This window comes from Nanorana parkeri, unplaced genomic scaffold, assembly GCF_000935625.1.
Source record: "Nanorana parkeri isolate BGI_ZX_2015 unplaced genomic scaffold, ASM93562v1 scaffold635, whole genome shotgun sequence".
NCBI lineage: Eukaryota > Metazoa > Chordata > Amphibia > Anura > Dicroglossidae > Nanorana > Nanorana parkeri.
Window position 1 is genome coordinate 564,446 of NW_017306903.1, and position 13,680 is coordinate 578,125.

The 13,680-nt window shown below is 39.7% G+C and overlaps 1 protein-coding gene across 1 annotated transcript in view; it reads right to left on the reverse strand.

Moving 5' to 3' along the window:
• Nucleotides 1–13,680, reverse strand: part of SUPT16H (SPT16 homolog, facilitates chromatin remodeling subunit) — a 28,585-nt gene that overhangs the window by 4,456 nt on the left and 10,449 nt on the right. The window contains exons 7-19 of the mRNA XM_018563149.1: nt 13,144–13,316; nt 12,961–13,051; nt 11,047–11,120; nt 9,547–9,659; nt 8,323–8,388; nt 7,758–7,856; nt 7,476–7,591; nt 7,221–7,374; nt 2,866–2,993; nt 2,656–2,791; nt 2,442–2,568; nt 1,843–1,961; nt 1,633–1,758 (exon numbers count right to left, since the gene is read on the reverse strand). Of these exons, the coding sequence (XP_018418651.1) occupies nt 1,633–1,758; nt 1,843–1,961; nt 2,442–2,568; nt 2,656–2,791; nt 2,866–2,993; nt 7,221–7,374; nt 7,476–7,591; nt 7,758–7,856; nt 8,323–8,388; nt 9,547–9,659; nt 11,047–11,120; nt 12,961–13,051; nt 13,144–13,316 (1,522 nt within the window). The remainder of the gene's footprint in view (nt 1–1,632; nt 1,759–1,842; nt 1,962–2,441; nt 2,569–2,655; nt 2,792–2,865; nt 2,994–7,220; nt 7,375–7,475; nt 7,592–7,757; nt 7,857–8,322; nt 8,389–9,546; nt 9,660–11,046; nt 11,121–12,960; nt 13,052–13,143; nt 13,317–13,680) is intronic.

The window sequence follows — 13,680 nt, forward strand, 5'->3', positions numbered from 1 at the left end:
GGGATCGCGGACAAGGTAAGACCTACGCTGTATTCCCGAGTGTGGCTCGGGGTTACCGCTTTGTTAACCTCGAGCCACACTCGGAAATACCAATGGATACGCGTGGAAATACGCCCCAAAGAAGCTCCTGTACTTGTTTGGCCGTAAGGTGTTTTTCAGCGCTGTTCCACGTGTGAAATACGCCCAGGTGGGAACCATGCCCATAGGAAATTACGGGATTTCTCTTGCTAAGCGTTTTTCAGCGCTTCAATCAGCGCTGAAAAACACCCAGGTGTGAACCCAGCCTTACTGCTGCAAGGATCCATCATGGCTGTCTACTACCATGTTTGCTCACGGGGACAAGTCAGGAGGCAGACTGAGCAATGAACGCAATCCAATCATCTAACTATACATAAACCTACTGGCAGCCATTATTCATAAGTTCCGAATGAGATTCTAAGGCCTCATTCACACACAACGCAAGCAAAATTGTATATTGTGTATATACGAGCACTATATGCAATCCCCGAATGCATCACTCGTAATGGAATTTTTAATGTGCTGTACGCATGTACACGCGTATGTGGGCGTAAATACGCAGAAATACGCTGCCCGGGCGCATCTCTGTTCCATTCTGTTTTTGCGCATATATACGGCTCCATATGCGGCTATGTGTATGGAGCCATTTATTTGCATGTGTTGCATATGATACAATACGCGCAGCAGTGTGACTGAGGCCTTAGAGTCAAGGTTGTGCTCCCGATTACAGCAAACTGGAGTGTAAGTTTATGCTATTTATGCTGCCCATGTTGGAACTTTCCTCTGCACCCAGTTCCCAGTGAGGATTGTCCATTGCTTTTGGTGGCCAGAGGACAACCATCTAAGTTCTGGTTGCAACCTGCAGAACAGCGCAACACAGATTTTAGGGCGCTCGGGTGCTCTATAAATACTAGATGCATGATGGTGTCCGTTATAGAGAGTACACACATAGCATTAATGTCACCAAGCAGACCTGAATCTAGAACTTCTGATCTGCATATGGACACAACATCCACAGGTAGGTCTCTACACAGTCTGGAGTATTCACGTACACACTCTAGGATATGCCTATTTTCAGCCTGACTTACCGTGTAACTGCGGCCCTCCAGCTGTGATGGAACTACGAATCCCATGAGGCTTTGCAAGATTCTCACAGCCACAGACATGACTCCCGGAGAGAGAAGCTTTATGGGATTTGTAGTTTCACCACAGCTAGAGGGCCGGAGTTTGGCCATCCCTGGTGTAACCATTTTAACTTTATATATTACAAGTATTTATATATAGTACTGTAAATTTATGAATAGGCTCACAAGGAGCTTACAGTTTAAGTTTCCTTGCATACATACACACATACGGTACTAGGGCCAATTTTGACAAAAGACATTTATACTCTGCTGTTTAGAAGGAAAATGAATTACCTGGAATAAACCCATGCAAGCACAGAGAGAACATGCAAACTCCATACAGATAGAATCCTGGTCAGAATTTGAAACAATGACCCCAGTGCTGCAGACAGTAATGCTAACTATTAAGCAATTGTGTTGCCCATATAACTATGTATAACAATCACTAAATAGAATGATATCTTACAAATTACATTAAACGTCCACTCACCTGTTCAGCATACAGATCATCTCGGTCATGCATGTGCTGGTGCTTTCCAAGATCTGTCGTGATCTCTCCAACTTCTGTGTAGAACTGGACATCTGTGTGCCTCTTCTTTCCAAACATTATAGCATTCTGTTTCACAGTTAAAGATGGTATATTAGTAGATACACCAAATTTCTGGTTACATTAAGAAAATGATTAATACAGAATTATTACCTTAAGATGAAAATGAAGCACAATAATCATCTCTCCATCACAAGGCTGGAAAATGGCATGTTTGATGTTATTGTATAATATATCGACTTTGTCTCCTCTAACAGACGTGAAACGAAAACCTAAATAAACAAACAAACTGTATTGGACATCGTGACGGGTTTTTAAAGGGGGGAGAAGCAAGAGAGTAACATTTTCAACCAGTAACCCCCCCGCCCCCAGTCATGGGGTCAGTCAGTCTGAATATTTCAGATGCCTTTTTTATATTTCTTACTAGAACTCAGCTCTCCCCACTGCACTCTGCTGGTGGAAATTCTACAAACACGAACAATTAACAACACAGGGCAAGCACCGTGATTGGGCAGCAAAATTGCATAGATTTTTAAGCACCATATCTTATAAAAGGATGTTAAAGATGAGTATAAACCTACAAGTTACACTTGCAGTTATTCAATTAATCTTCACTCATTTCTTTAAAGGACTAAAATGTAATCAAATTGAATTTTTCTGTTACTGCATTTGCACATCTTTGCTCTCTGCACTGCCTTGCCAAATAATCCTTCGAGAATTGTAAAAGGCTACCTAAGATAATGCACACTCACCATTTACATGGGCCTCAAGGGAGCCCTGCATCCTTTTCTGTGCAATGTTGGGCCTAATGTAAAGGTCTTTCAGTTTGGGGTTGCTACGATTGAGGTTGATTACGAGGGAATCTTGTTTGACAATGCCCTGAGGGGACAGACGAGTCAATGAAAAAATGCAATCAAAAGAACAGAAAAAAAAAAAAAAATCAGAAAAGGTAATGTATCTTATTACCTCCTTCTCTTTTTCTTCAGCCTCCCGAGTTTTATACCTTTTCTGTACTTCCTTTATAATGCGGAAAGCATTCTGCAAGTTCAGCGATGGCACCGATGATTCACCAGGGGTTTTCATATTCGAGGCTCGATATGTTCTGATTAAAAACAGATTGTAAGAAAAAATCGAAGACTACAGAAGCAGCTATTAAAAAAACTGAAATTCACTTACATTTCCTTTACGAATGTGGCATCAGGGTTGGGAAATATGTTTCCTTCATTGCGTCCTAGGGCACTGCCTGGGCAGTAGAAGTTGATTCGGAGGTAAGTATAATCACCTTCAACTGACATACTGATATTCTGTGCAAAATCAAAAACGGAAATCAAAAATACATCAACATCTCTTAAAATTGTGTATTTTATAGAAAAGATTGAGACTGTGTTGTCATTTTTCAAGCTAGAGGAAAAAGAACCCAGATCTTCAGCAAAGCCTGCAGCCTCTTCCTTCAGGCACTGAGCCTAAACAGATCAGCCAATTTCCATAGAGAGAGGGGTTATGTAGGTCAAAGAGAATGTGTATATGGCAGGCAAATTTTCCTTTGCAATGGATATATACTCTGTGATGCTGCTTACTGTAAAAAAAAAAAAAAAAAAAAAACAACCCACACACATTTTTGTGCACGGATTATTACCATAAAAATTCTGTTATTGATTTAATTTGGGAAAAACTGCATTAAACAGCATTATTTCTGGTAGGCTGTATACTAAGGAGAGTAACAATTCAAAGACAAACATAAAGAGCTGGATGGGGTCAAATCGGCCAAGAAATTGGTGCAATATAAAAGAAACTCAAGGAGGAACTAGAGAAAAAATAAAAAAAAGCAAGGGATACCAAAATCTTCATAAGAGGTTTGCTTATGAGTGTAAGCCGGGGTGCTGCGCTTGGTTGTGTGTGCTCCACCTTTTAATTGGTCTTTAAGTTGTGTGAAAATGTGAAAATAACACAAACTAAATACAGTGCCAGTGATCAAATCCTAATTGCGGCTGTATAATGAAAATACAAGTCGAAAAAAGGAAGGTAAATGTGTTCGTGAATAAAAATTATTAAATATTAAGTTAACAATGTAAATATCGCAAAATGTGTAGCATGTGTAGATAAAATATAATATTGTCGTGTGAAAACAAGTTATATTGTGAAAATAAATTCTGGTTGAAAATTGTGTAAACGGACCAGAATTTATTTTCAACCAGAATTTATTTTCACAATATAACTTGTTTTCACACGACAATATTATATTTTATCTACACATGCTACACATTTTGCGATATTTACATTGTTAACTTAATATTTAATAATTTTTATTCACGAACACATTTACCTTCCTTTTTTCGACTTGTATTTTCATTATGCAGCCGCAATTAGGATTTGATCACTGGCACTGTATTTAGTTTGTGTTATTTCCACACAGCTTAAAGACCAATTAAAAGGTGGAGCACACACAACCAAGCGCAGCACCCCGGCTTACACTTGATCACGTTGATAGATATTGCTGCAGCTGGTTAATTTCTGTAAATATATCCTAGCGCAACTACCCTGGTTACAATCAGGTTTGCTTATGAACCTTTTCTCTGCCCAGGATCCTCAATTTCCAATCCACTTGTAAGAAATTGAGGATCCTGGGCAGAGAAAAGGTTCATGGGTAAAATCCTTGCCTTTCCTACATGTGGAAATTGATATGCAAATATGCACGCCTTGCATGCTTTTGACAGTCAGGATAGTGGAATAGGAGAATCTTTGTATATTAGGCCGTGTACTGCTCAATTAAACCGGGGTGCCTTAAGCACCACTGGGCTATCTGTAGCCATAAGGATAAAATCTATTCCAGTTTGATCTTCTCAAATAGATTAGGTCAGAGGCGAAAGACTGGATATGTATACAATAGACAGTAGGGTGCCCAAGAAATCACTAAAGTAGTTGTTCCATCTGGATGCAGATTCCGTGTCCATGCAAAAAAACAGTACCCCCCTTTGGATTTCTACATTTAATCACAACCAGTGCAGAGGTTGTTTCATGGCTGAACAGATGTTGGATGAAAGAGGACACCCAGAAAAGAGCTGGCCAAGATGAGAAAAGATCACTATTGCTACAGAATAGGGTAGAGTATGGTCGTCTCTGAAACCAACTGGCGGGAGATTGCAACAAACACCAAATGTATACACAGCCATACGAGTTAAGAGATCAGCTTGGAGGAGAGCAGCAAATATGAAAGCATAAGGGGAATGGAAGAAGGGACCTGTGAGTCACAGGAGGGGAAAACACCCCACAGGGAATGTTGTAAGATGAAAGGCTCCAACATGGGCAGAAGGGGGTGGAGATAAGAACGTTACCCCATACTAACAGGCTAACATTTTGAGATCGAGTTGGCCGACTACATTACCCCCAGAGCCCATCATTAGAAAGATGCCTGAATGGGGTTCAGAGTGTCAACTGGGATGGAATAAATATAATTATTTCAACCTGAAAAGTCTGTTAGGGAAACAAAGTGAAAGAAAAAAAAAATCAAAGCTAATACATAAAACTAAAATCAAAAGCTTTACTATTGATATCCTCCTAGACACAATAAGCAAAGACAGAAGGGATCTCAAGGTAGAAAAATGGCTCACAGGGAAATCAACTCTTTGTTGCATGTAATCTTCTATAAAGCAGGGTAAATATGTCCTAGGAGGTAATGCAGTTCCACCCAAATTAAAGAAAACAATGCAATATGATACAGTGTTAGACTGGCCTAGCAAACCGTTTTGTTTTATTTTTTAAACATCAACCTCCTTCACTTATTAAATACACCAACCAGCTTACAAAGTATTCAATGGACTTGTGCACCTTTGTACCTTCAAGTGTAGACTTGACAGGAATGAAAAGGACCATGAAAAAAAAAAAAAAAGGACAGTTTTCTTGCTAGAATGGTCAAACCTATTAAGCTGAATCTAAAGAACTATAGATGCTGGTGTTTCAATATATATACTTTTATGAAGTCCATGTAATCTTCAGAGATTTTCTATTAATGCCCCCATGCTTTCAAATGTAACGGGCATCAAGATAACGGGCCCTTTCAAGTGCACGTAAAGAGAAAATTTGATTCTTGTATGCACCGTAAAATTCTTTTCTTGGAGTGCATTGAGGGGCACAGGAAATCGAATCCATTCAGGTTATAATACTGGCTACAGAAGGATTGGCCACTGGCAAAGAAAAAAAATCTGTAGACCAAAACAAAGAATAATCCAGCCTCTACCTAGAATGCCTCAGTTTGTGGCAAGCACCAAGAGCCCAACCAAAACAGAGGGGAGGGACCCGTGTACCTCAATGGACTTCAAGAAAATGATTGAGAGTACAAAACTTATTTTTCATCCATTGAGGGACACAGGAAACAAAAACCATCACCATGTCCAAAAGCAGTCTAATTGAGGTACTCCAAAACTTGGCTGAAAAAAGAACAGTCTGTAGAGTTGCCATATAAAGACAGGCTCAATCAAGGAAAAAGAAAAAAGAGGCTAAAAACAAAAGTTGTTCAACTTTTTTTTCTGCAGAGCTAAAGAAAAGATGTCCATCCTCATAGGTCAGCAAAAAAAAGAAAAAAAAAGAAAAAACACAGACATGCTGCGTAGAGGAGGGGTTATGGTGGACTGGCCTGGCCTATAGATTTTATTTTGTTTGCCAATATTGAATCCTCCTGTAGGTGGTAGCATAACACAACAGTGTATTTTCCTTCATGTGCAAGCTTCGGATAGCATAGTGAAGGATTTGAGAATTAAACAAAATCAAATGTTTTTTATTTCCTTACTAGACATAATTCCAGTATGCCAATTTCAGTGTTTACATTAACCCCTTCATGACTGAGGCCCTTTTTTCCATTTTTGCACCCATGTTATATTCCACATTTTAGGCCTGAAAATGACGTAAAACCCCCCAACATTATATATTTTCTGAATGCCAAGACCCTATAGAATAAAATGGTGGTAGTTGAAAATTTTTATGTTGCAAGCAGCTGATAAGTCTTGCACCTGCGACAGGCTGAATGTAACGTGTAACATTGCCATCCCTCCTCTCCCAGCAACATTCACAGCACACTTTGTATTTTGTAAATTAGTTCACATCTATGAATGGACAGGAGGGGCGGACAGGTTGGCTGCCGTTCAGAGCCAAAATATTGCAGCCGGAGTACTTCCTGGCATCAGTAAAGTCATGAACTGTAAAGAACGGACAGGGATTCAGGAAGTGACATACACCTAAGATTTAACTATTTATAACTCAGATTTAAAAAAAAAAACAGTTTTGCAGCTGCTGATTTGCTTGATTGAGCAAGACAGTTACAGTTATGACAGCAGAAGAGCAGCTTGCTATTGATTCAATGTGAATACTGAAACTGGCATACTGTAATAACTTCCAGTGAGGAAAAAAGAACAAAGAACATTCAGCCAGAAGAGAAAATACCCTTATTATACGCTTAATAAAGCTGACTAAAATCATGTTGAACTGTCATTAAATGTTAATTTCATAGTGTTGCCTGAAGTCTTGGGAAAAATTCTCACCTTGATGGTGGCAATATGGAACGGGGTAGCAACGCCAAAAACAGGCATAATTACAGTCTCATACTTCTTGTCTATATAAATTTTCATCTCCCGGATCTCTGGTTCCTTTGGCATTTGAGATGCATTTTTGTAAGAGACGTTAGACTTGCGCGCTCTAGCAGATAAAAAATGTAAAAATAAGATTGACTGTTGGCCAAAAAAATTTATTTGGACACTGGTAAGTGAAATTCATATTTACAAAGCCAAGGTACTTACTTCATTGTCTGCTGCTCTCCCTTCTGCTCTGTTAACCTCCTCTTTGCCTCGTCATTTAACTGAGCTGCAAGTTCTTTTTGATGGGTACGCCGTTTCTCCTCTGCTGTCATTTCATTCTACAAATCAAATAAGCTGGATAAGTAACACATAAATGAAAGCCTTGTGGTCAAACATCAGGTACCAAAGCACAATAAGTTGAAGACTAGACAAAAGCAAAGAACAACAGAAAAATCCTTTACTGCATCTACTACCCAACACATACAGCTATTAAGAACAACATACTCTGGTTCTTTCAGTAATTAATGCAGCAGATCTGGCTCCACGGCCCAAGAGGTCCTCTGCTTCATCATTCTCTTCCTCCTCCTCCTCTTCATCTTCATTCTGTTAAAAAGAGAAGATTACATATTTTTTGTTATGATGGACACAGAGCAATCTCCACAACATACATTAGAAACTTCAAAGACCTATTCTAGATAAATAGAAAAACATTTGGACAACACCAAGGAAATGTGTAAAAAACAAAAAAGCCCCACAAACATTCTGCTTGAAACATTTGTATACAGGCCAAAATGTAGGCTGTGTAAACATTTCAATATTGTGCTCCAATTAGATTTGGTTTCCTGGTTTGAACTCAGCTGTTCTTGGCTTCCAAAATTGACAAGTTAACCTTAGATGTCTAATGTACAGCCTTTTCAGCTACAGCAATGCTAAAGATACTGAATTTCAGAAATGTATCAACATATCAAACAGTGGAAAGGGGTCATTTTCCAAAATGATGTAATGTTATACTGCCAATTTAGATATAATGGTTTGGACTATACATAAACTTCAATTATGTTACACTTACCTTTAGGAAGATGCCCACATTCTTCACTTTCTTTTTAACACTGGTAAGAACAGATGCTGGCCCCTCCTAAATAAAAGAAACCCTCAGGTTAGTTTACCAAAAGCTCTTCTACAGGAGGTCCTCCATGTAGAATTCAACCAAACCACTTGCTGTCCGGGGCATTTTCTTATCTTATTTGCGCATACATATTAAAATATACATTTTTGGCTAGAAAACAGCTTCAGACCCCGCAACAATGATATATGTTCTGAAAGCCGAGGCCCTGTAGAATAAAAAAAATGCTAGTTGCAATTTTTATGTCGCACGGTTTTTGCGCAAATGTTTATCAAACCAGTATTTTCAGGAAACAAATAAACTAAAATGAAAATTTAGTGCAAAGAAACATTATAAAACCCAATTTTTGGGTAAAATATGAAGGCGGGGTCACGTCGGGTAAATAGATACCAAACATGTCAAGCCTTAAAATTGTGTGAAGCCGCAAAAAATACCACAAATTTCCCATAGGTAACATTTTAAATGCTTTTACCGCTCATGAGTTTAGTGCCAACAGTGATTGACAGCGCTAGAATCATTGCTCTCATTCCAACATTCGCGGCAATATGTTACATGTTTAGCGCAATTGTCGTGTTCACACGTAGGCGCACCAACGAGTGTTTGCGTATTTCTGGGTGTGCATGTGGGGGGCGGGGACTTTAAAAAAAATTATATGCATTTTTTTATGTTACTTTAATTTTTAAACACTTTATTTTTTACACTAACCCTATTGCTATCACATAGGGAGCTAACAAGCACCATATCTAATATCAGATAAAGTGTGACAGGTCCTCCTTATGGAGACATCGGAGGTCTTATAGACCCCTGTCACCTAGGGACCCTAAAGAAGCTGAGGAAGCAGAGATCTGTTTCCCCAGCTTCATCTCCTGGCTCTAAGAGCCGGAGACTATGTACAGTGACACCGAAAGTGATGCAATACACATCACTTCCGGGTCCAGTGATCGGAGAAGAGATCAGTGGCTGGAAGCCGCTGAATCTCTCTCTGATCATTGCGGGGAGACCAGCCGAGCCGCTCCCGGGTGCCGTGTTCTTGTTGTAACCACTTTAACGGGTTGCAGTCTATAGACTTATTGCGGCCCTGAAGTGGTTAATTTCCATGCATAAATTAATCTTTGACGGGTCATAAAATGCACTTCCTAAGATGAAGAAACTGATTACGTTTAAATGTACCTCATTCACAAGCACGGTGTCACCAACAAACAAGGCATAAGTCTTTTCCTCCTGTTTCTTCCCTTCTTTGTTTGAGAGATCAGAAAGTCCCAGGTGAATGCTAAACACCATACCTACACATGGAACAGATTGCTAGCGTCAAATATGTGGAAGTTAATGTATTGCAAGAAAACTCAGCAATAAAGTGTACACATTGACACACTTTGCATGAACATCTAATTATGTTCAAAACATGCATATTCTACAGAAAAATGGGGAAACTGCCAAAAGGACATCCAATTTAAGGATACTTTTGTAATTAACACAAGGAGTAAGAGCCTGGTACAAAGGGGATGTACATTTTGGCGTTTTTATACAATTTTTATTAAATATTCATACTCCATATGAATAAGCTCTGGGCTAACGTTAAAATTTTTACTTGTGTAATCCACTGGAAAAAAAAAAAAAAAAAGACTATTTTCCTTTGAATCACACAGGATGTAATCCTGCTGGGTTATACTGCCGCCTGCAGGTAGATTGGACACACATTGGAAACAAATTTGTAGACCAGCTTAGGATAGATCCTTTTCTACCCAGCATGCCTCTTTTTGCTAGTGTCCTAGAAGGATGGATGTCTTTTGGTCTGAAAAATTCTGACCAATTTTTGCTTCTTGGAGTTCCTTGTTACTTCAATCAAGATTCTTCACAACATAACTGCTTCAGCTGACCTCTACATAGCAGCAATCAGATTGGTCTTTCTTTGTCTATGGGATAAATGCCTGCCCAATGACAAGGGAGCAAAAGATACACAAGGTGTAAACCTTTTAGGGAGGGCTTAAGCAGAACTGCTTTATGTAAACTATTTATGTAAACTATTTCAAGTTTAAAGGTCTGCAAGGACAAGGTAGGCAAAAGTATTGAACATATTGCAGAAAGCACAATATGGCTAGCTTTTGGTTAGTCGTAGGACACTATAAAAACTGTTGTAACTGTACAAGACTTTCTACTCCACAGAAGAATTTCTTTTGATAGACATTTTGGAAGCCTCAGTAAGCTGGTCACACTCAGGCACTGCCAGCACAGAAACAAGAGAGGTTCCTGGCTGCTGTGTCAGTATTAGCATGGCAACTCATCACTGGCTACTCCATCAAAAGGCACCTACTAATAAAAGAAATTATAGTTTGTACCGTCATGAACCCAAACACAATATTTTGCTCAAAGGTTGGCAATTTAATAACCCGCATAATGCATTTCACATAACATAACCCATGGCCATTAGAATATTCTGTGACCTATGGATTCATCTGAACCAATAAGTACTTTTATCCTAATTTGCTTAGACTTGCATTGAAAACTTAGGATTTCTAGAAAAGAAAACTTCTAATTAAAAAAAAAAAGGAGGATGCAAAAACAGACAAAATTAGGTTAAACTACAATGTGCCCATTACATCCACTTTTAGATTACAAATGCACGTTACCAAATGCTATTCCAAATGAATTTAGTCTTCGTTAGACACCTACCTTTCTTTAGTTTGTATTGATTTTTACTGTTGATCACAAGAGAACCTTCCCGAAACTCTATGCCCATGGCAAAACTACACAGAGACAAAAGAAAGAGCTGTCAATGAAAGCTATTAAATCAGAAAGAGTAAATGGTCTTTTTATACATCCTTCATTATAGCACCAACAAGAGGTCTGCAATATACAGAACAGAAATCAGAAGCTGAAAGTGCCTTCACACTAACAGAACACCAAAAAAGCATGCATGTTTCTTATAACAAATTGTGCAATAGTTACATGGAAAAAAATTACTTGGAAATGTAACAAGGATACACAGTGCTGCACCTTCACAATAGACCCATGGAAATAAGTAGAGACACTGTAGAGCAGTGGTTCTCAACCTGTGGGTAGCGACCCAAAAGTGGGTCGCAACCCACAGTTGAGGGGGTCGCCACATGCTTGTGCTGCACTGAGAGGATTCTCAGCCTCCTAACAGAGCAGCAGTGTGAGTTCTTCGGCCGTTAGATGATGCAGCACCGGCGGCCGGGGAGGATCAAAGAGAGGGGAACAGGCGTGAGTGAGGGGAGTTTAGTGCTGGCTTGATCACCGCAGAGCCCGCCCCGGCCACCACAGAGACCGCACAGATACTAATATTGGTGCATGCCTAAATGTTACCATGGGGGTCCCCCACAACCTGGCAAATGTTACCAAGGGGTCCTGGCCCTAGAAAGGTTGAGAACCACTGCTGTAGAGGAATGCCACCTGATGGACCTTGTTGCAAATCATAATATCTGCAAATCCGTCACACATGCAAGCAATTTACATTTAGTATTTTCAACCTTCAAGAATTAAGTTGAAATCTGCAGACATCAAGACACCTCTGAGCTAGGAAAAACATTTTTAGGACAAATTTCCCAATCAACAGATCCCCAGAAAAATGTTCCCGAGTGGTCCACCAACGAACGTTTAGAGGGGTAGATTTTTTTTTGTCAGCATGTACAGCCCTACCGTCACCTAGCTGCCAGTACCAAACAGAGCTATTTCGGCAGGTTGCATAGGAAATGTTCAGGCAGAGCCAATTATCGCCAGTGCCTGAACACGGATCCCCCGTTTCAGGAGCACTCATATGTAGATGTTTTAGGAAGAACATCAATCTTAAAATTCTTTAATTATATAGCATAAGTTTGTGGCAACATGTGAAAACAAATAGCTCTTAAAGGCCCCTTTCACGCGACCCGTTCAGATGCCCAATGCAGGTCTATGGGCAGCCGTGTATAAATGGACATCCCGGCTCCGCACTGCTGTGATCAGTGGAGGATCCCTGCATGGATCCTTTCCTGGTCAGCCTGTGTGACAGGGGCCTTAGGATCACTTACACTGAGCTTGGTTGCTAAATAAATGGTTGCAAACAAACACAAAAAATTGCTCACTTTCAATGGTCAACAGATTATGAAAAAAGCTCACATAAGATCTCCTAGTGAGCATACCCTCCTAGCTGTGCAGAGTGTCACCTCTGAAAATTCCACCACCAGGCAAAGAAAAAAAACTCACAAGAACAAGAGAGCCAGCCATCTATTCTTCAAATATAATACCACAGAAACAACTAAGTGGCTGATCTGGTAGTTAATGATCTGCAACCCCAGTGGCAATCCTCCTCTTACCTGCAGGGGTATTTGCAATTATGGATACATGAGGAGAATGAACTCTTGAATTCAGAGGAGGGTGGGAGTGTTAATCAATGGACTTCTGAGAATCTCCACTACAGCTTTCATCCTTTCTACTATAGTCATATGATGAAAAGAATGCAAGGAGTTTTTGGCTACTTTAGGTTTATCCATTTTGGGGCAGACCTCGATACTATCATGGAGGTGAAATACAGAAAATAATAAATACTCTCAATCACCACTATGCTTGCAGCATTTTAACAGCACACACCCCAAGTTTTTGGTGATTTTGCTCATCAGCTCTGGTTTCTGCTTCTTCACTTGATCCATAACAGTCTGGTAGACTTCACAAATTTTTGTACCTGTTGGAAAAAAAAAATAAAGATACTGTATCTGTGCAAACCAAAACTAAATTGTTAAAGCAAAACTATTCTTAATTTCCTGTACTACTTGCCATGCTTGAGTTCCTTGCACAATTCCTCCTGCAGCTGTAACAAGAAGTTGTAGTTGTCCTGCATCTCCTGTGTGGGATCCACTATGAGCGTACGCACTAGATTTGAACAGTAGGATTTGTAGCGAATACCCATGGCACATGTGATTGCCCCAAAGTGCATGTAGTTTTTGTCACTGAAAACACACAAAAACCGTCACAGATCCATACCTTAAGTAAAAAAAAAAAACAACAACAAAAAAAACAAACAATTGTTTTGCTCATGCAGGGGAAAAACAGGCTCCTTGCAATGCATCCATCCCCAGTAGCATATACTAACTTTTCCTTGGCTCCGACAACGCTCTGCAGAAGTTCCAAGTCTCTCTATTATGAGCTTACAGTCACAGGGCTGAGGACTCTCTCCCTGCCCAATGGCCAAGAATTAAGTATATTATTTGCTCCTGGTGACTAAGCAGTGATAGAGGAGCAGCATGAAAGTGAAGTAGGTGCTGCTAGGAAAGGTGAGCCCTGCATGGATGAAAAATGTTTGCTTTAAAATCA